Source organism: Anolis carolinensis, chromosome 1 (assembly GCF_035594765.1).
Source record: "Anolis carolinensis isolate JA03-04 chromosome 1, rAnoCar3.1.pri, whole genome shotgun sequence".
NCBI lineage: Eukaryota > Metazoa > Chordata > Lepidosauria > Squamata > Dactyloidae > Anolis > Anolis carolinensis.
This window is the reverse complement of record NC_085841.1, coordinates 176,806,561-176,830,196: the sequence shown is the minus strand read 5'-3', so window position 1 is coordinate 176,830,196 and position 23,636 is coordinate 176,806,561. Positions and strand designations below refer to the sequence as shown.

Genomic DNA, 23,636 nt, shown 5'->3' with positions numbered 1-23,636 from the left:
CTCTTCGGCTTAGAAATGGAAATGAGCACCAACCCCCCAGAGTCGGTCACAACCAGACTTAACGTCAGGGGAAAACCTTTACCTAACCTACTATACCTCAATTGACCAATTCATGATGTGCCTGGGCATTACTTCTTTAACAGAAAGGCAAAAATAACATGGAAAGAATAGGGCTGTGGTGTTAATTCACAAAAAAGGAAAACAGAACAGCTTTTCTGTGTTGCAGCAATTTTTTTATTTGAAGCTAATAGCACATTCATGTGAAATACATCAGCCAAGTAAGATAAGACTTGTAGTAGTTAAAAAAAAACTTGGAATTCCCCCGCCCAACATGCATCCAATTATGTCTTTTGCTTTTCACCAGTGTCAACTTATGATTTCCACATAAGTAGCCAAACATAGATCTATGCTACTTCTCAGTGGCTGCCCCTTTTTCCCAGGGAAGCCAGAATGGCCCCTTCACTGCTGTCCTTCTGGCGCAGGCTAAAACATTTTTATTCAGGCAGGCTTTTAAAGGTTTTTAAGATTAAGTCAGGAGGTGCTGTAGTTTTAGCTTTGAATATGTTTTTAATCAGTTTTTATAGATTTTAATGGAGTTTTTAAAATACTATTGATGTTTATTTCTGTTTTAATGTTTGTCTATATTGGTATATTTTCAACAGTATTGAAAGGATTTTAATGTAAGCCACTTTGAGTCTCCTTTGTGGAGACAAAAAGCTGAGTATAAATAATAATAATAATAATAATAATAATAATAATAATAATAATAATAATAATAACAACAACAACAACATGCTGGAGGTAGCTACTGAGATAGACTAATCTACCTTCCACTCGTCTCCTTTTTCCTGTTCATCTATGCTCAGAAAGGGGTGCAGTTTACCTTACCTGTTGCAGGCAGACACATACCTCAGCAGTAGGATCAGTTTGATTAGACTCCCATTCTTTTCCAACTCAAACTTTACTATATTTTATTGCATTTTATTACTTTTTTATTACTATATTTTTATTACTATATTTTTTGTTGCTTCAACCTGACCCCAGAAGTCTATGTTTCTTGATCCCTCCTTCACTATTCTCCAAATGCAGATGCTTGATGGGGAAAAGCAAGGAAAGAAGGCCCAAGGTTTGGGTCCAGGTTACCTATAGGAGTGCCTTCTCCTGAACAATTCACCCATTGGCATACTGATGACCTTTTCATTGACTGTCCCAAGACTATGGAATGATTTTTCAGAAGAGCTTTGACAGCTAGATCAACTGTTGCAATTTAAGATGCAACTGGAGGTCCATCTCTTCCAGCAGATCTACCAAGTGAATTTTAAATTGTGAATTTCAATCTGTAGTTCATCAGTGGATTTTGGAGCCTGCAGTGGGTTAAACTCTTGTTTCAGCAGGACTGATGACTTGAAGGTTGGATTAATGACCTGAAGGTTGCCAGTTCGAATCCAACCCAGGGAGAGTGCGGATGAGCTCCCATATCAGCTCCAGCTCCCCATGCAGGGACATGAGAGAAGCCTCCCACAAGGATGGTAAAACATCAAAACATCTGGGTGTCCTCTGAGAAACATCCTTGCAGACGGCCAATTCTCTCACACCAGAAGCGACTTGCAGTTTCTGAAGTCACTCCTGACATGAAAAAAACTGGATTTTAACTTGTATTTTAACTTTATCTTGTTGTATGTGTTTTAAATAGTGTTCTTGTTGTTGTTGTAATGATGCTGTGCCCCACCTTGAGCCACAGGGAGAAGCAGGTAATACATGTAGTAGTAGTAGTAGTAGTAGTGTAAAACTCCTTAGTAAAAAGGAGCTATTTGTTAGAAGTTGTGTTAAGTGAGTCTCTAGTGGTTTGTGATGCAAAATTATGCAAAAATCTTCTATAGCTTTTGGTGAAGGGTCTGGATTTTACAGACTTCAGGGGGTACAAACAGGAGCTGTAGGTGGCTGACCATATATATTCTCCCCCTCCCCAATCTGGAACAGAACCAAGAAGTCACAATTTTTTCTCTCCACTACAATCAGGCTATATACATAGGGCATGATACAACTTTCCATGCTGGGAAGAATTACGATTTTGTGTTGTATTTGTGCATAAAAGTGCCTGATGCAAATTTTCGGATAGTTTAATTCAGTGTTACCCACTTTATTTTTTTAATGGATCTAATGCTAACAACTGCAGCCAGTGAGCTTATAGACAGGTATCATTAACATTATGGTTACATGAAGCAGCTGACACCAAAGGAAACCAAACGGTTTGGATTATTTTGCCATTTATTATTTAATATAATTTGCACATGACATAGATATGCCCTGTGGGTAGTAATGAATAAAAGTGCATCGTAACTAAGACCTCAAGACATTTCCACTCCAGCATGCATCTTGATCATGACAGTGTAGATCCAGTGTGTCATGGGTACTTCCATGCAAAATAAAGTACAGTCTGACACAATTTTAACTTCCATGGCTCAATGCTTTGTAATAATAGGAAAATTGCTTCTCGGACTTTTGGCTAAGTGTAGTATCTGTTCTTATCAGTTCAATATCTGGAGCCCCCGATGGTGCAATGGGTTAAACCAGGGGTCCCCAAACTTTTTAAACAGGGGGCCAGTTCACGATCCTTTAGACCAGAGGTCCCCAAACTTTTTAAACAGGGGGCCAGTTCACAATCCTTCGGACCGTTGGAGGGCCGGACTATAATTATTATAGCAATAATAATTATTGTCAATAATAATAACAACAACAACAACAACAATAAAAAAGAGGGTTGGAAGAGACCCTTTGAGCCATTGAGTCCAATCCCCTTCTGCCTTTGTGCATCAAAAGCACAACCAAAGCATCCCTGACAGATGGCCACCCAGCCTCAATGTTAATAATAATAATAATAATAATAATAATAATAATAATAATAGTAATAATAATAATAATAATAATAATAATAATAATAATAATAAAAAGAGGGTTGGAAGAGACCCCTTGGGCCATTTAGTCCAATCCCCTTCTGCTTTTGTGCACCTAAAGCACAAGCAAAGCACCCCTGACAGATGGCCACTCAGCCTCAATAATAATAATAATAATAATAATAATAATAATAATAATAATAATAATAATGGTTGTAAGAGAAGAAGAGACCCCTTGGGTCATTTAGCCCAACCCCCTTCTGCCCTTGTGCCGTGGGGGCCAGATAAATGGGTTTGATGGGCCGCATCCGGCCCCCGGGCCTTAGTTTGGGGACCTCTGCTTTAGACCATTGGAGGGCAGGACTATAGTTGGCCACCAAGCAATAATAATAATAATAATAATAATAATAATAATAATAATAATAATAATAATAAAAAGAGGGTTGGAAGAGACCCTTTGGGCCATTAAGTCCAACCCCCTTCTGCCTTTTTGCACCAAAAGCACAAACAAAGCACCCCTGACAGATGGCCTCTCCGCCTCAATGTTAATAATAATAATAATAATAATAATAATAATAATAATAATAATAATAGAAGAGAAGAAGAGAACCCTTAGGTCATTTAGCCCAACCCCCTTCTGCCTTTGTGCTGTGGGGGCTGGATAAATGGCTTCGATGGGCCGCATGTGGCCCCCAGACCTTAGTTTGGGGACCCCTGGGTTAAACCCTTGTGTCGGCAGGACTGCTGACTTGAAGGTTGGGTTGCTGACCTGAAGGTTGCCGGCTCGAATCCAACCCGGGGAGAGTGCGGATGAGTTCTATCTGTCCATCTCCAGCTCCCCATGCGGGGACATGAGAGAAGCCTCCCACAAGAGTGGTAAAAACATCAAAAACATCCACGCGTCCCCTAAGCAACATCCTTGCAGACGGCCAATTCTCTCACACCAGAAGCAACTGACTTGCAATTTCTCAAGTCTCTCCTGACATGAAAAAATGGGAGCTGGAGTTTGATGAGGCAGCAGCATTCTTTGAATAGGAGTCTAAAGACTTTGCATAACTACAACTCCTATGATTCCATAGCATTGAGCCATAGCAGTTAAAGTGGTGTCAAACTGCATTAATTTTACAGTGTAGACACAACAGAGTAATCAAATGTTAGTGTTAAATATATGTTATTTTCATATATAGCACCTTGGGTGTCTCTGTTTAAAGCAGAAAAGCAGAAGTACAGTTATTTACAAATAAATAGATGCATACGGAAACAAAATAAATTCAAGAGTTTTGGTCATGCCTGTACAAGTATTCTGTCAACAAGCAGAAAGTGGTATGACAAGGCTTTTGCATGAGAACTTATGACTATGATTGGAAACCTGAAATGGTCTTTACCTTATTTGCAAATTAATTAATTTAGTTGGCTCAAATTGTAAAAATCTCATTAAATATAGTTATCAGTTCTTCTTGAAGCTTTCCAACTCTTAACAACATCACTAATAGCAAGCAATCTTGAATTCAGGTTGAATCCTTGATAACCTAAAATGTGAGGAGTGGCTGAATGGGGGTGCCAAAACGTAAATGAAGCTATGGTTCCTCCACAGAAGCACTTCTAATCAAAAGAGTTTAGAAATGGGATTTGAAAGCTGGAACCCCACACTGAAAGCGGTCCAAGGGATGTACAGGTGAAAAGGACTGATTTGCTTCCTCTTACTTCTATCTGCCATATGCTTAAAACCACAATTATCTAACTGTGTGGATAACTGATTAGCTGTAGCCATTGTTACCAAACTCCAACAACTGTCAAAAATCAAGGTAATCTGCGGTGGTTTGACATGATTTTATGCCTGGTAGTTATGGATTATTAGATATCCATTTTCTACTTCATCAGATGGGCCGGTTTGCCTGTGTATGCTGCTTCACCTCCATTTTCCACACAAAGTCCTTCACACGACGTACAGACACTTCTGGTCAGGCTCCATGCCAAAAAGAGAAAGCAGGCAATGGGATAAGAGGCAAGGTAAAGTGCAGAAGCTGCCGCCCCATGCCCCCCTCCGGGAGCCAGTGGATTTGCCCCAATGCAGGGCGGATCCATGGGCCATTTTGATGAGGTCTAAGTTAAAACCTCTATAAGCTTACATTGACACCACAAGCAAATATTTTCAACATTCAGTAATGCTTCTGGACTTCAGTCTTGCAATGATACATCACACTGAAAATTTGTACTAAAATAAATTATCTTAGGAGTTATTCAACAAACAATTTCCTTGGTTAAAAAGAAAAGAAGAAATATGAGGAAAGCCATTCTTCCCACCCAACAAGGAACAATTGTTCTTGTTTATTCAGAAGAGTCCTCCCAGATCCAAGCTGCTTTCATCTGAGTTTGCTGACAACATCTTTCAGAAGACATTTCATATCGTTTAGCTGTAAAATTTAAGAAAAGGTGGATTACTACACAAAGTGCAACAAAGCAATAGGATTTTTAAAAACTTTGTTTCAATGAGAACCATCCTCTTAGCTTTTATTTATTTATTTATTTATTTTTAGTCAGCGAGGTGTGATAGTCTGGGTATTGGAAAAGGGATGAAAAAATATTCAAAGATAAACAAATATTGCTGAAGAATCCAAGAATTTAATTAGACTGGGGGAAAAAAATCTTTAGACTATAACATTTATTCTGTGCAAAATTCACATGTGGTGTTTTTGTACAGAAAGCAGCATTTTTGCACAGAAAATGTTTTTTTCTGAGAAGAATTTTGCTGGATAGAATAATATCAGCATTTTCACAGAAAGAAGAAAATTGTTAAAATTACTGATTACATATACAAATGGAAGCCTTAAATATGATAACTTGTACATCAAAGTACATTTGAAAATACTTGAGATCTTTATGGGTATCTGGGAAATAAAGTCACACGTAATAAAGTACCTTGATATCCAGTTGTCTAAACTGCTGGGCTATTCTGTGGAAAAAAGCAAACAGTAGAAAGGAAGTGGATCAGAGAATCATAACCAGAAACATAATTTATGTGGAAGTTCAATGATATCTACATATACCATACATATTCTCTTCACGGTCCTTTCAATCTTCCAAAATGATTTACACTATGTAACAAAATTTGAAAAAAAATCCATTTCTGGTTTGAAAGTGTTATTCCTTTTTAATTGTACAGTACTTACTTTGAAAGTGGTTGCTATACTCCACAAACTTCATTTTTGTAGCTGCCACAAACTGTGTTGGGTTAAGGCTCCCTGAGATATTCATTGCAAAACTATAGTAATATGTGCTGCAGAATGTCCCACAAAAACAAAGTTTTTGCAGTTTAATAAAATATTTCCATATTTTTAAGACAGAATCAATTAGAAAATGATATTTATAACCATAGTGATGCAAAGACAAAACACACATACTCTTATGGACTCTACTTTTTCACCTTGGCTTTCTGTGTTCAGTGACTGAACACAAATAGTTAAATATAAATATAGAAGAGAGGACAAAGAGCCCAACCTTGACACTACTATTTTATCAAAGGAACTCTATTTTACTACTCCACTGTTTATAATGGGACTTCAGCATCCAAGGATTTTGGTACACATGGAGGATCTTGCAATCAAACCCAAGCAGATCCCATGAGTCCATTCTATAAGGCTGAGATAATGTTAGCTTCCTGTTATTGGTATTCTGGTATGGCAGAGCAGAGAAGGAAGACTCACCACATCTGGTTACTGCATTGGCAGCACAAGGTATGCCAAAAACCTATTTTAGTGGAGAGATACGAAAGATTTATCTAGTTACAAGCTCCTGCCTGATGAACAACTAACTCCCTTTGGATTTTGCTTCTATTCACAAGAGATGTAAGGACATTGCTTAGAGAATAGGAAAGGAAAGTGAGAACTGGGAGTGTGAATTAAGTTTAAAATGAAAGCCAGCAAAATTAAGGCTATAATTTTTAAAAGAAGATGTTCCCATCAAGTTGGATAAATAATGGTACTTAAGAAGTATAAGATGATAGGGTTGCTTATCTGTAAACATGTTTCTTCGAGTGGTCATCTGTGAAATTTGCACTGATGGTACTTCCCAAGCCTGCGTAGTGTGCTTCGAAACCTTCTAGCAAGCTCTAGAAGAAGTCTTTTGGCTGCAGCCCTGCCCACCCTCCCCTGGAGGCATATAAACAGTGGGAGGGGCTGAGGCATTAGTTCTTGTGCCACCGACATCCGCAGGGACAAAAACCAAACATGACTTAAGTAGGGAGGATGGGCTGAGATGTGCCAATTTCACAGATTACCATTCAAAGAAACATGGTTACAAATAAGCAACCCTTTCTTCTTCATCATGGTATCTGTGAAAAGCGCTCTGATGGTAGACTAGTGAGCTGTGCACCTTGGATGATGGGAGTCATGTCATCGAAGATAGAATTGTTCTACGAAACACCACATCCTTCCTGTAAATAGTATCCAATTTGTAGTGTGTCACAAAGGTGAGGGGGAAGAACAAATGGCTGTCGGACACACCCATTCTAGTGGAACACATCTTTAAAAGCTAGTTGATGTAGCTACAGCCCTGGTGGACTGTCATTTCAGCTGTGAATGATAATCTCTGAGAAGAGACAGGGAGGCCCTTAGCATCCTCCCTATGAGGGGCAGCATTCCTCTTCCCAATGGAGTAGAGGCATGTGAGGCCTCAGCTGAAGAAAAGGGAAAAAATGGCAAAAAGGCCTTTTGATGCTGCTGATTGTCTTCTCCCATCAACGGCACATGGAGTGGCGTGGCATCTGCGGGGATGGAGAGCTGCTCTACTTTTTTCTTTTTCTTTGTAGCTTTCTTTTCCCTTCTGCTCTGGCCCTGCAGGCTGGAAGCCTGGTTGGGTTTCTTTTTCTTTGGTAGGGGGAGGGAGCTGGCTGTTACAGTTGCAGGTAAGTTTGCCAGAGGCTCAGAGACTTATTTATTTATTTACTGTACTTATTCCTTCTCATCCCAAAGGTGGACTCAGTGCGGCTTACAAACTATAGCAATAATTCAAAGCCAGATTCAGACAATAACAATATCAGCAAAATACAATATAATAAAACTGTAAAAATATATGTATCAATTAAAATTGTCTTTCAAACTATTCAAACATATCAAAAGTATCAAAAGTCTAGCACCAACTGAGCTTTGTAAACATTGAACCAATTGCTTGGCTTCTCACTTCTTTGGAAAAGTGGGAGAGGGTATTGGTTTGTCTCTCATCTTGTGTGTTCGCACAGCAGAGGTCCCTTACCCCAAACACAGTATAAATGTATCTTTCCCCCTCCCTGCTGTAGCTTTCCTCCACAGGAGGAGCAAACTTTAAGCTTAGGAGTAGCCATAAAGACTGTGGTCGAGGCTCCTTCTTTGGAGGCTTTTAAACAGAGGCTGGATGGCCATCTGTCGGGGGTGCTTTGAATGCGATTTCCTGCTTCGTGGCAGGGGGTTGGACTGGATGGCCCATGAGGTCTCTTCCAACTCTACTATTCTATCATTCTATGAAACTAGCCGAGTCTGTACAAGGGAGGCAGGAGATAATTCAAAATACAGTCTGAGTCAAGTTAACTATGAGAACACACAACCCAGCAGAGTTTTTTTCATCATGTCAGAAGTGACTTAAGAACATACTGCAAGTTGCTTCTGGTGTGAGAGAACTGGCCATCTACATAGATATTGCTCAGGGGACACCCAGATGTGTTAGCTGGGAGGCTTCTCTCATGTCCCTGCAAGCTAGAGCTGACAGATGGGAGCTCAACCCACCTCGCGACTCAAACCAGCAACCATCAGGTCAGCAGTTCAGCTGGCACAAGGATTTAACCCATTGCTCCACTACGGCTTCTATACCCAACAGGGTAATCTCACAGTTTGAAGAGCTGCTGAGGAAACCGAAGTTGCTGTGATGTTGGCAGATCACAGGAACGGAGGCCTCAGCCCCTCTCATTGATCCTATGCCTCCTTGGGAGACTTCTAGAGCTTGCTAGAAGCTTTTGAAGCACACTGCACAGGTGCAGAAAGTACCATCAGTGTGATTTTCACAGAGACCATGATGAATAAAGGCTATTAAAGCATAAGTGGTCTGAAACTGCCAACAATAGGGCCTCTTAAGAAGCGATTAAAAAGTGTAAATGACACTCAGCATTATTTCTCATCGAGGACAGGCTAAGTCAGTAACTGCTATGAGACAGACATGCATTACCTTAGAGAAACCCTTTCCCTTTTTGTTCTTGGTCACATTATTTTACCGCTCTTAAATAAAATACACTTCCTTCTTCTTGACAATTAGCCCAGCGTGCTTCTTTTTTCCCCCCCCCCCACTTTTTTTTGAGGTTTTTTTGAGATTACATACTCTAAACCACAGGACCCATATTTCGCATCAGAGTTAACAAGTTGTAACATATTATTAACATCACAATTACTACTGCTCATTTTCCTCGCCTTTTAGAAAGTGTGAATCAATATAATGCTGAAGACTTGAGGAGTATTAAGCTCAGAAGATAATACATTGTTTCATTTCTAGTGTAGGTTTGAGAATAAAATATGTGGCATTCATTTTGAATGGATGGGGCAGACAAAGAAAAATAACATACTCTTCTGATGAGTCATTAGCTTTCGTATTGATTTTGACGAGATAATTTTCTTTCATGACAGCTTCCCATGCCAGAGTTTCATTATCTTCATTTCTTGAACCTTCAAGATACAAAATGCACAGCAGATTTATTGACAAAATAAATATAAATCAATAGAATGCAACTAAAAGGATTTCAGGTCAAAGATAGGGTGCTTTTGCAAGTCCAGTTCAGTGCATGCTTATATAGAAGTAGTACCTAATATCTCAAATAGTGCTTACACACAGAAATGTGCAGAAAGCCACAACAACTAATTTCCAATATTTGAAACTGAAGAGATATATATCTCCCTTTCAGTTTGCTTTTGAAGGTCCACAATGATTGTAGGCATGCTGAATCAAAGTTCCAGTTGCAAGGAAAAAGATAAAATGGATGATGTTATATGCCTCCAAACATATCGCTGCTGCTGCTTTTACTCTTAACTTTGAGAGCTGTTGTTATTTTATCTTGCTTTTAAAACTGTCAGGCACCATGTGATCTATTCAGTTTTAATTTAGCAAGAGGACACATATGCACGTAACATAAAACAGTAATTAAGTGTCACCAAGTGCAACCCAAAGAAACTAATTCAACTTTTAATGATACCATGAGAGAGGCTGCAGTTGCCCTACCTCCAGTCCAGCTTCCTAGTGCAGTGGTTCTCAACCTGTGGGTCCCCAGATGTTTTGGCCTTCAACTCCCAGGAATCCTAACAGCTGGTAAACTGACTGGAATTTCTGGGAGTTGTAGGCCAAAACACCTGGGGACCCACTGGTTGAGAACCACTGTTCTAGTGTGTTTCCAGACAGCATCAAAATGTGGGTTTTAAAAATGGGACAAAAAATCCCGGGATCTGACAGCAAGTCTACACACAGACCTGTCAGTCCTGAGAAATGGTCCCCCACCACCCTCACAACTTCCAATGAAGCAGATCATCATGGAAGGCAGATGGGGGATATCCGGCAGAAGTTTTTTAAAAAAAAGAAATTCTCTCCAAAATGCGCTGGACCTCATATGCACACATAAGTAAACACAAGCAGATTTCTCATCTCTCTGTTTACCCAACTGTTAATTCAAGCTGTTTAATATTATAAGAAAGAAAGGAATAGTTGCAGAGAGTTCTAAGTGCTTTCTAATTTTGCTTCCCTTTAACCCAATAGTTTTCAACCTGTGGGTTCCCAAATGTTTTGGCCTTCAAATCCCAGAAATCCTAATAGCTAGCAAACTGACTGGGATTTCTGGGAGTTGTAGGCCAAAACACCTGGTAACCCACAGGTTGAGAACCACTGCTTTAGTCACCTATGTGTCCGTAGCTCTATTTTTTGACAGCCTGATCAGCTATTTTGGGCTTTTAAAACACGTGTGCTGGAACAGTTCACACCAGGGGATGGGAAGGAAGTCACATGTTTTTCATGACTGCAGGGATATACAGTCAAGTGAAGATGCCCATTTTGGGGGCGGAACTGGGTTTTAAGCACATCTTTTAGACACATGCTTTTCAGCAGTTAACCCAATTCCACCCGCACTTTCCCCAAACCCACCCTCTTTGTATCCCGGTTACTTCCGGGTTTTACTGCATGTGTAGAAAGGCCCCCACTCTGACTTGCTATGAAGCAATATAAGAGACATGAGGTCTCTAAATTAGAATTCCATTCTCTTTTTCAGAAAGCAGAAGCATCACTTGGGAAAGCTATTTTTTCAGACTATGGTTCCCAGGATCCCCCAGTCAACATGCTTGCTGAAGGATTCCGAGAGCTGAATTTCTTTAAAAATTAACTCTTTCCAATCTTGGCAGAGTGAAGTAAATTTTTCAGAGAAGGTAGCAGAGATGGGTCCTGCTTATTCTCTTCGGTTGGGGTTCAGTGCTGTGTCTTGTACCCTATACACTAATTTGCTGTCTCAGGTATTGCAAAAGATGCAATTCCGTAGCCTCTGCTGCAGTAAGTAAGTAAGGCCACCCAACTTGGCTTCCACAGTTCTTTTCCAATTCAGCAGGGCCACTTTTTGCCCTCATTCAATGTCTTGTGCTAGTCCTATAGAGAGCTAAAACCTAAACCCATCAAAGTGAGCAAGACTAGAAAGTACAGAAAATACAAAATATCCCAATATTAAAGAAAATATCCAGTTTGCTAGACTGTTGTGACTGGGTAACTCTAAGCATAAAAAATGATGCTGAACCCTTCTCAGCATTTCTTATAGAGCAAGGCTTTGTAGTCAAGTACTGTATTTTTTCAATTCTAAGACACACCTTTGTCCTATATAAACATCTCTAAAATGGGGTGCATCTTAGAACTGCATATCTTATGCATTTTTCTTGGTGGTGGAAATGAAATTACAGTGCATCTTACAATCGATGGCGTCTTACAGTTGAAAAAATATGATAGTTCTCCCACATCTCTTCCTTCCAAATAATTGTGACTGTGTACAAACTGCTCCCCACTCCCCAAATGTGAAATCAAGCTTATTTGAACATAATGGCAAATATGAAAGAAACACTTCATTAGCATGCAACTTACAAACAAAACTCCACTGTTCTGCAAACACAACATACACAGCCATTCAAGAACTAGCCTGATTGTGGTGTAATCTTTTACATGTCTTGGAAAACTTACATTTTTTTGGACTACAGCTTCCAAAATCCTACAGACATGCTAAGAGTTGCAGCCCAAAACTACATTTTTCTGTAGCTATCTTAAAGTTAGGTATAAGCAAGGTAAACAGGGGTACGAAGGAATGACGGAGAAAACACTGTGAAACAGTGTCTTTAGGAGAAAACACTGTGCAACTTACAGCAAATGGATGGTTGTTTTGCTTCATTTTTGCAGCAGCATTTTAAAAACTTTCTCATGACCATGTAGATATAGGCAAAGATGACAAAGGGGAAAGGTATAGTCAATCGGCTGCAGTATTCCTGAACCAAAAAGTAGCGCTGGAATTTCCACACTTGGTCATTGTTCTCTTGAACTGATCCAACTGTATAGCTGCCAGACAGGTGAATAAATAAGGTATTTAGATTTGTTGTTCTAGTTGTTTTATTTATTTTCATTTCTATCCCCTTTCTTCCAATAACGTGAATAAAGCAACTTTACGATGTATTTAAAAATAATACAAATTAAAAATTAAAATGTCCATACATGTACAAATATAAACTTTATTTTAAAGACAATAAAACATTAAAAGACTATGCATACACATAAAAAATCACAGCACATCTTTACAAGCTCATGCCAGTCAGTTACTAAAAGTAAATAAGTTTTAACTTGGTGGTGGAAAAAGAGCAAGAACATCCTGGCCTCTCTAAGGATGGAACTGCAGAGTCTGGACTAGATGGTACTTGGAGTAACTTCCAACTCTATGATTCTATGGTGATGTGATCTGAAATCTTCCATATATTCCCTGGTTTGTGAACTGAGGAGATAGCAAAACTAACACACACCTTAGAGACAAAGCAATCTAATACATACCCAAACATGGCGATTAGTAAGTTAACCAGGAGGATATTGGTCGAGAGCATGTAGATGCACACTAGTGGAATGGTGATCCACTCTGGGAATCGAGGGATGTTGTTGGAATCCACCTCTACACACAAAGGCTTGGATTCATTTCCTACAGATGTGCAGTGATCAAAATCATATGTAGTACCTGTCATAAAGGAAGGGGATGAAACACTGAGATGTATCAGCATATTTTAGCAGTTACTTTGCATTGATGTTTTGTCTGAGAATCCAGAGAATTATGACTTAGGGTCCAGATGATTTGAACTACAACTTCCGAAAGACTTTGGCCATGTTACCTGAGGCTTTATAGTCCAAAACATATGGAAGACATCACATCACCAATCCCTTCTTTAGAATCACTGGCAATGCAACAACAATTCTATATCATACTTTGTCTTCAACAATATCTGCTGAGTTCAGTCTGTACAAGAGTCTTACACCCTTCCTCCAAGCCATTGTGACACCTCATTCTTTGTGTGAAATACCCCACACTCCGCAGAACGGATCCAGCAATCTTTCTTCCAATCTTTCACATTCTCCAGAGCAGGAATTGGTTTGGACATGCAAGAGGACATAGAGATTAGTCCTCTATTTTCTGAATGATGTCATGGAAATGTAGTTTTGTTTTTTTGGGTTTTTCTTTTTTGCAAAGATTGCTTACTGGCAGAGAATATCAAAGAAGAAGAGTGAGAGAATGACAGAGGGCAACAGCAACAGAGATTGAAAGGTAACCTCTGTTTATTGGCTGGTGCACTACTTCTACTGCTCCATTCTGTTTTTGATTTTGATGTGGCCAAGGCTAGCCAACTGCAAGTGGATACATTGTGTGCTCCTCCACCCCTTGCCCTCATAATTGTTTTGTGTTTGATGTGTAATTTGAGCAGAGATATTAACAACCACAGTAGCTTGTTTATTGGCTGGCGCACTAATAAAGATTCCATCTAGAGAAAATTTCAATAGTTTCAGCAACGAGGAAAGCAGGAAGGTGGGGCAACTGACAAAGCTCTACAGCTGCACAGAATGCAGCCTTGTGCCGGTAGACTGCTGACTTGAAGGTTGGATTGCTGACCTGAAGGTTGCTGGTTCGAATCCAACCCAGGGAGAGTGTGGATGAGCTCCCTCTGTCAGCTCCAGCTCCATGCAGGGACATGAGTGAAGCCTTTACAAGGATGCTAAAAACATCAAACATCTGGGCATCCCCTGGGCAACATCTTTGCAGATGGCCAATTCTCTCACACCAGAAGCAACTTGCAGTTTCTCAAGTCACTCCTGACACACACAAAAAAGCTGCACAGTACCAAATTTAGGATTAATAGAGTTTTGCAGGTGTGCACTTAAAATACTTTTTAAAAAATCAAGAAATAGTTGTTGAGGCTGCCTTAACAATTTAACAATGAAGAAAAAGTAGTTCTTCTTTTCAGGAGTAAAGAGCAGCAATTAGGCTTTCCTCAACATTTCCTCAATTTCCTTTCAAAAAGCTGCACTCAATTCCGTCTTCCTGTTCTCTTTCTGGTTGTTCAATGAAATCAACACTGAAGTCAATATCTCCCTCATTAAAAACAACTGAAGAGACCTTTTAGTGACCTGTTTAAAGCTTTGATTCAGAATGGTGAATACTAAACCAGGAAAAGTGGAGGAGGAACTTTGGATTGGACAGCGCTCAGTTTCAGCAACCATGTAGTTGCTCCAGCCCTATGGAGCATCACAGAGGTACTGAGCTTCCAACTACAATGTTAGATATTATGTATGGTTACTAGGGCCTGCTAGTAATTACTGGAGCTCCAAAGCCTCCAAAAAGTCAGGAAGGACAAAAGAATGCCATAAGCGACATCCTTACTCCTACATCCTACTGTTTCCTTTGATTTCCAGTCCTTTCCAAAACCCATCCTATTGCTTAATCCAGCTTCCAACTCAGGAACTACAACGGAAAGAGTAGGAGGTCCTGTTAACTTTGGGAGAGGCTTTGAAAGCCTTGCTACTCTCAGAGCCTAATGTGCCCTGGAAAAGGCTCGAGAAAAAAAGGGAATAATACAAACATCATCTGGAAAAATACATTATTTGTGTAGAAAGCACTGTTTCCTCTGCATGAAACATATTTTCTACACTGAAACTGTCTTTTGTGAACAAAGGTCCTGTTTTTCTCTGCACAGAAACATTCTCCAGAATACTTGGGGGTTTTTCTGTTCATATATGGTGGTTAAGCCATGTGCAGAAAAAATCATTCCTCCAGACATCTGTCAGCTGGACAGGCCTGTTTATTGTGGAGGCTGGACCAAGAACGACATGTCTGGCCATGTATAGTGACAAGCCTAGAGGTAATTTTCTGGGCTGGACCCTAAGGAGGGTCAAGCCAATGGGTATTTAACCCAGAAGCTGTGTATCTTCTGTCTCTCTCTCGTCTCTCATCTCTAATTATTTGTGCTGTAAGTATTGTTTGTATATAGTTTTTAAACCAAGTAGTAGAACAAGAAATAAAACTTGCCATCAAGGTCGCTTGATAGAAAAAGACTGTTACAGAGTGTTTAATTAAAAGCAGCAGCAGCAGAGAGATAGATAGACTTTTGCAATGGCAAGCAGATAAGATGCAGAGGAAGCAGTCTGGCTGAATTTGTGCATGCCCCAGAAACATTTGTTTTGTATGCTGCAGGTTAAACCAGGGGTCAGCTGAAACCGATCCGCTTGGATCTCTGACAGTTTCAATATTGGAAGAAAACTATATAGATACCTTGCTGTTCTATTACTCTTTGCAGCTGGGTTTCCTCACTATTAGCAAGCCAAGAAATAAATTAAAGCAAATATTCTTTCCATCCCTAAACACAAACACAGAGTTCTTAAGCAGTGGTGTCATTCAAAATTATTACTGTTTCTGACTAGTATTCTGCCTATATGGATAGATGTGTCCTGCCAGTCTTCCGTCTCCTGGAAACATTTGCTGTCTCCCAGCTGAGATTTCCTCCAGTTGCTTGAGAGCCCACAACAAACACTAGGACACTCAGTACATCCATTTCCTCAGCTCTCCCCCACGGCTCCAGTTACTCTAGTTCTTCCCTCTCCTACAATCTCTACATCTACATCCTCTACATCAGGCATGGGCAAACTTTGGCCCTGTAGGTGTTTCAACTCCCACAATTCCTAACAGTTGGTAAGCTGGCTGGGATTTCTGGAAGTTGAAGTCCAAAACACCTGGAAGGCCAAAGTTTGCCCATGCCCGTTCTACATCGTCCTTTTCCACTCCAGTCTCTTCCTTCTCCTCCCCCCCTCCCTCCCCTTCACTGTTTCTGGCCCCTCTTCCAACCTCAGCAGCTTCCATGTGTTTTAACTGTTTCAGCAACCAGTTCACAATAACCAGTGTGAGGCAACTAAATTGCATCATTGCTCCTAGGGATTTGCAAATCAAAATGGATACCATCAATGTCAGTCGGATAGTGACCAAACATGGCAAGGTAAGGCTCATAGATGACTGATCGGAAAATCCATTCCCAGCGCTGTTCATTCTTCCGCAATATCCCCTGCCTGGCAACACCGAAGGCCACCATCCACACCGCAAAGAGGAAGAGGAAGAAGAAGACATCTATCAGCTGTAGAGGGGAACATTGGGAACAGCCATTAGGGTACTGCACAAAATCTACTAAATTATTCAAAGTAAGCTGAAGGGCAAGAGGATGAGTTCTCATCCTAAGTCTCCAACAACAGACAAATACATGAATGCTATGAGTGAAATACTGTTGATGACTCAAGATGTACCAACACCAACATATAGCAACAAAATATGAGAGAATGATTGGCCAACTCCCAAGCAGGACAGACAAACCTTCAGCTAGGCATGGTTTTGATGGCTTAACCCCACCAAAATCATTGCATTGCATACACTCTGTTTCCCCTTGGCACTTCTTCCTCTCGCACAGGGTTTCTTATCTGTGCTCCTCCAGGTGTCTGGGATTTCAGCTTGCACAGTTCTTAACAGCTGGTAAGATGGCTGGGATTTCTGGGAGCTGAAGTCAAAAATACCTGGAGGAGCATAGTTGGAGAAACATAGCTCTAGCATATGGGTTTATGCCTGCATGTAGGATCTTGGTCTATAGGAGCACACTCAAAGAAGAACTCTAAAAGGGGATCTTATGTAATGTATAAAAGCTGTACCAGTTCAGCAGGCTCTGAAAAAATTCTAAGTCAATACCAATGATCACTTTTCAAAGTAAACAGACAATAGATGGGAATCCTGCTGTCCTCCGGCTATTATTGTATTGCAGCTCCCTTAATCCCCTGCTACTGCATAAGTTGCCTAGAGCTTCTGGGAACTGCAGTCCAACAATAGTTGGAAAATTGCAGGGTTACATACAGTACAATCATAGTATAACTGTTAACATCCTCCTCCTTGGTACTTTAAAATGTATCAGATCTTCATTTCCAGGGGAAAGTGGACACAATAATCTTAGCAAATTATTTCTTTCCTTTTTGTTACAGTATTGGTCTTTTTTCATCTACATTTGAAATAACTTTATTTTCAGGATTTTGTCTCTAGAGATTAGCTGTGCTGCAACACTGCTCTCACCATACAGTTTCTTGTGTGTGCCTACACCAGTAAGTGTGTGCTTGCAGTCATGACACTATGAATTTCATAGCGTTTACTCAGGATACTCAGAGGTGGTTTTACCAATTTCTTCCTCTGAAACAGAGCTTACAGCACCTGATATTTGTTGACAGTCTCCCATCCAAGTACTAACCAGAGTTGACCCTGCTTAGCTTCTAAGATCAAATGGGACCTGGTGCCTTTAGGGTATGTTTGTCTTTGGCTGCATCTACACTGCAATATTAAGGCAGTTTGACACCACTGTAGCATCCATGCTCGATGCTATGAAATCGTTGGAGTTGTAGTTTTACAAGGTCTTCTCTGCCAACTAATACTGGTACCTCACCAAACTACAAATGCCATGATTCCATAGAATTGAGCCATAGCAGTTAAAGTGGTAGGTAGCTAAGTGCATTCATTCTACACTGTAGATGCACCCCAGGTCTGAAGCTCAAGGAAGTATACTTGAAATGTTATTCTGTCTCTAAACTGCAGAATGAATGCAATGTGACACCACTTTAATTGCCATGGTGTCCCAGGGTCTGTAGTTTGGTGAGGCATCAGCACTGCTTGGTAGAGAAGGCTAAAGAGCTTATAAATCTACAACCCCTCATGCTTCCATGGCATTGAGCCATGGCAATTGAAGTGGTATCACACTGCATTCATTCTGCAGCACAGATTCACCCTTTGTGTAAGTACAGCAAATAAATGTCACAATTGCAGAGCTCCAACATTTATTAGATGTGTAACATCCATGCAGTTCAGTGTTTTCCTCTAACTCAGCAGCTGTCAAATACTGGAAGGACCACTATATTGCTTACCAGGAGATCAGGAGGACAACTTATATGAGGAAGAAGTGGCTGGCCTCAACTAAGAGAGGAAAAGAAATGAGGGTGCATTCCCAAAACATCTGCATTATTCTTATCTGAATTGCCTTCCTACACCCACCATACACACAGTAATATGTAGCAGCAGAAGCAACCACTCCCAGGGCTTGACAGCTGTTAGGGAGAAAAGGATTTGGCTAGAATGCAAAGGGTTAGAAAATAGCTTATCAGTGAACACCATCCAATGACAGAGATGCAAGGATGTAGGCTGCGTTGACACATACATGTGTCACTTGATGCCATCCGACTGGTAGGCACTGAACAATTTCTGCCCTGAGGTAATGAATTCAAAACCAACCCACGCAGGAAAACTGTAGCAGTTTCCATACAGCATTTCGTTCTTAGTCCTTGATATTTTTTGAATTAACACAGAGAGGCTTCAAAGATTCTAAAGTTTGAAACACCACAACAATTTCCCATAACATTTCATTCTGAAACAGCTGTGTATCTTACCATCCTCTGAAGCATGATAATTTTGGGGCCAAGGTTCCTGCTTACTGTGAAAATATGGATCAGCCTGAGAGTAAAAATAATGTAATCAAGACAGAAAATTACTCTGCCAGAATACCAAGAGGTTTCATTTGAAGAGTGGAGCCTGTGCAGAGAGACAGAAATACACTATTTTGAAAATGGGTATTGTAAGAAATATGTACGTATAATCAATAAACACATATAAATTGTTTCCTTTCACTCAGATTGAACCCCATGCCTCCAAGAGTTTGAATGAAGTAACTCCAATTTGATCCCATCAAACACCATTCAGTCCATTACAACATACAGTTTGCCTTCCACATTTGAAGTTTTGACATTTGTGGATTTGATTATTCACAGATATCATGAATATGTTGTTGCTAAGAAACTCAAGGGTTTTCAGTGTCATGTTATGATCAATGTCCACCAGAGGTTGATCATAAAGTCAAACTGGATGGCCTTGAGTTTCCTAGAGAAAACACTTCTTTGGGTTTTCCTAGGTTCCAGTGGCTGTTAACCTCAGAGTTGTCCTAGAAAACACAGAGATTTCTAAAGAGCTGTTCTCTCAGGCAAAGAAATGTGTTTATCCAGTTTTTCTACTTTTGTGAGTGTTCTGAACTCCTAACCCAGTGGTTCTCAACCTGGGGTCCCCAGATGTTTTTGGTCTATAACTCCGAAAAATCCCAGCCAGTTTGACCAGCTGTTAGGATTTCTGGGAGTTGAAAGCCAAAAGCATCTGCTGACCCTAGGTTGAGAACCACTGTCCTAACCCCATACAAGGGAAAGAGCTCTGTCTACTGGTCTGCTCCCATTGAGCTCAAAGCATCAAACTCAGCATAGTGTCAGTGTTCTGTTGAAACTCACCTGAATATTATTCCTGCCAAGAAGTAAAAAATTCCAAGGCTGTCCATGACATTCCACATGTCTGAGAAGTATTTACTACCATTCATATACCACTAATGAAAAAAGAAAAAAAAACTGTCACCAAACAGAAGAAGGTCGTGTATCACTAGTACCACAAACCCACTCTCATAATGGAAACTTGATCATGGGACCTCATCATATAGACGTTTTCTTCTGTTTCTGCCTAATTCTACACACTTTAAAGACAGACCCTCAGGGTCAAATGATACAGGATGGCTTCAGATATTTGCTCATGGGACTCCATCTCCGCAGTGTGTAGAAATGGATTTCAAAGATGGGGAGAAATTGACTCCAATCCTCTCCCTGTACATAGAAACATTTAAAAATGGGCATTTTTCCTTGGGATGGGAAGTAGTGGATATGCTCAATAACTTTGTGTTGATTCAGTGTGGAGGTGAATGTGGCACTCTGCTAACATTCCTTCTGTTTCCATTAGTGGTTTAAAGATGGTGTAAGTCCCATTGAAAGAAGTGTTTCAAAAAGTGTGCCTGTCTCCTTTAGTATGTGGGCTTAAGGCAGTGGTTCTCAACCTGGGGTCCTGATTCTAATATAATACATCCCAGCCAGTTTACCAGCTGTTAGGATTTCTGGGAGTTGAAGGCCAAAAACATCTGGAGACCACAAGCTGAGAACCACCAACTTAAGGAGAAAAATCCCACTGAAAGTGGTATTTCAAAATGGATGCCTATTTGTAAAAGTGTGCTGGTGTCCTTGAAATGGTTCAGCCGAGGAGGTGATCAAATATGATGGGGAGAATAAAGTCTTCATCTTCTTTAAAGATGGAACCCCATGAAATGCCATGCAAAGAAGACGATTCTACCTGTTGTGGGATGAAATCCACAGATACTTTCATTGTCTTCTTGAAGACAGCTGGTTGGGAAATGAAGCTCTTAACAGACAAATGAAATGGCACACAAAGGTTTATGCAAAATGCATCTTGCTCATTTAGATAAAAACCAATGGATCTAAGAGTAAATGAGCTCTCACTAAAAACCAAGATAACCAACTGAGGCTATCATACTTTGAGTATATGAGATGGCATACCTTACTGGAAAAGGTGATGGGAAAGACTGCATTATAGATGGATTAAGTGAAAGAAGCCACAGCCCAAAGTTTGAAGGACCTGAGCAGGGCAGCTCATCACTAGGACTATTGAAGGTCTCCCCTTTATAGAACTGTCATGGGTCACGGTCACCTTGATGGTAAATCTTGACGGTAAGTCTCAAGCAAATCTCATCATACTCAAAGCACAGCTTTCTACCAAGTAAGTGATCAAAAGATGACACCTTTAAAACCACTCAAAAGAAGAACCTGCACTGAATACAAACCTATATTTGAGTAACTATGTATCTGATTGGACAGCTGCAATGCAAGCCCCACAATTATGAAGGATTCAGTTGTTGTATGTGGCATAGGATTGCAACCATAGTCATACTGGAAGTTGTGATTGTCTAATTAGAAACATTATCTTAGTTAGTTCAGATTTATTTTGAATACTAAAAAACATACTAAGCATTTTTCCATTCTGTTCTAGGAGAATGCAAATGAAGAAAAAATATAAAAGATAATTTCTAAACAACACAAAACAATGGGAAAAACTAATTAAGATGCTTTCCATTACTCAACCAATTATCATTTTCCTATATATCCCAATGTTGTGCCCTATGTGTATTGTCTTTGCAATGACAGATTTCTGTCACACTACAGAAATCAAAGAGCTATGATTTGGCTTTAACTGCCATGACCGCCTTCTGCAGGGGCTTCTTGGGGTTTATATAGTTTGTTCAGAGACCTCAGTGGAGAATTCTCCAGCTGCCCTTAATGAACAATTCCAGGAACATTACACAGGATGTTGCCATGGCAGTTAAAGTGAAACCATAGTGCTCTAATTCTGTAGTGTGAATGGTCCTTAGGTCATGATGGAGTTACTTTTGTGTACCTTTAAGACATTTCCGACTTATAGGGACCCTAAGGAGAACTTCTCATAAGATTTGTTCAGGAGGGGATTCCCTTTGCTGAGAGAGTTTGATTTGCCCCAAGTCACTCAGAGCCTTTCCATGGTCTCCAGAGTCCCAGCACAACAATCAAAACACTACGTCACATTGACTCTTTTTACATTAGATGTGCTTTCCTTCAGAATGATGCGTTTCTTAGCTGAACAGTATTTTTTATTTTTAGCACTGTTCTCCAGAATTCACCCTACATAAGGGGAAAGGAGAGGAAATTCTCTCCCTGTTTTTGCAGATTTCTGGAGAATAACTTTCTGAATCATAATGGGAAGAATGGAGAGTGGAATTATTCTGAAATAACTAAAGTGGAATGCTAACATTACTTTAGTTAAGTTTACAAAGTGTCATGTTCCCCTTGTCCCTCGATCTTACATTTTTGTTTGTTTTTTTTAAGTCACAGTTCACTATTTCTTTTCAGACCTACTTCACCATCAGTGCCCAAGTCTTTGCCATTTTGCACATGGGAAAGCGTATCACAGCTCTCTTGCACTTTCTGGAGCATTCACGCACAGTGAAAGAGGAAACTATGGAAAACTTTAAATATTTTTTGAACAGGAACAGGGAAAACAGGCCAGCTAACAGGCCTAAGGTAACAACATCACCCAATACCTATTTTTTTCCTCCACTTCCCAAAATCTTCAGAGTATATTTCCCCTATACAGACACACACACTGACAAATGAGCCAAAATGCTCAGTTATCCTTGAACCTTAATTCACCACATTTGTTTATTTTTCCCCAGTGCAGCAGTATGAAGCATTTTCACAGAAAGAGTAATTTGCAAACCCTTTGTGTGAATGTATCCTCCTGCTAAGTGAATTGTTTCTCCAGAATATAGCATAACTTTGTGGATGGCAATCACATTAGATACCAACATTACAAATATTAGTAGATTTCCAATGCAAGTAGAATGTCAATGTGCTCATGGCAAGTTAAAAGTATGGAAACAGTAAATTGGAGCTGTTACACACTACAGAAGTATAGATCCCACATTCACTGCCATGGCAACATCCTATGGGATTCTAGGACTTACATTTGAGGGAGGATGGTCTTTGAAATCCTAATCCAAAAAATCTCCAGTAGTGCCTGTATCCAAACTATACAAACCTCAAGATCTCATAGGATGCAACCGCGACAGTTGAAGTGGGATCATAATGGTGCGGGCAGTATATGTGTCTTGTGAAAGTGGGCATAGTCTATCAGATAGAGGTACATACAAACTCAAATCTATTGGAGTAGTAATTTACAACATATGAACCTACTCAATAATGTTTCTCAGTAAGTTTAATAGCGAAGCAGTGACATCTTCTGGCAGATGGGAACAATTACAGTTTGTTTTCATCACACTTCCCCAGGATGCATCTGCACCTAGAATTAATGCAGTTTGACATCATTTCAACTGTGATGACTCAATACTACGGGATCCTGAGAGTTGTCATTTTACAAGGTCTTTGGCTTTCTCTGTTAAAGAGGGCTGGCACCTCACCAAACTACAATTTCCAATATTCTATAGCATTGAGCCATGGTAGTTGAAGCTGCACTAATTCTACAGCGTAGATCAGAGGTCCCCAAATTTTTTAAACAGGGGGCCAGTTCACGATCCTTCGGACCGTTGGAGGGCCGGACTATAGTTGGCCACCGAGCAATAATAATTAACAACAACAACAACAATAATAAAGAGGGTTGGAAGAGACTACTTGGGCCATTTAGTCCAACCCCCTTCTGCCTTTATGCACTGAAAGCACAAGCACAGCACCCCTGACAGATGGCCACCCAGCCTCAAT

At 40.1% G+C, this 23,636-nt stretch overlaps 1 protein-coding gene across 1 annotated transcript in view; it reads right to left on the bottom strand.

The window, feature by feature from the left end:
* Positions 1 to 3,072: 3,072 nt before the first annotated feature.
* Positions 3,073 to 23,636, bottom strand: part of trpm8 (transient receptor potential cation channel subfamily M member 8) — a 77,436-nt gene continuing 56,872 nt past the window's right edge. The window contains exons 18-25 of the mRNA XM_062959975.1: positions 19,785 to 19,876; positions 18,903 to 19,044; positions 16,399 to 16,570; positions 12,960 to 13,137; positions 12,286 to 12,476; positions 9,478 to 9,577; positions 5,814 to 5,847; positions 3,073 to 5,308 (exon numbers count right to left, since the gene is read on the bottom strand). Coding sequence (XP_062816045.1) covers positions 5,258 to 5,308; positions 5,814 to 5,847; positions 9,478 to 9,577; positions 12,286 to 12,476; positions 12,960 to 13,137; positions 16,399 to 16,570; positions 18,903 to 19,044; positions 19,785 to 19,876 — 960 coding nt within the window. The 3' untranslated portion in view covers positions 3,073 to 5,257. The remainder of the gene's footprint in view (positions 5,309 to 5,813; positions 5,848 to 9,477; positions 9,578 to 12,285; positions 12,477 to 12,959; positions 13,138 to 16,398; positions 16,571 to 18,902; positions 19,045 to 19,784; positions 19,877 to 23,636) is intronic.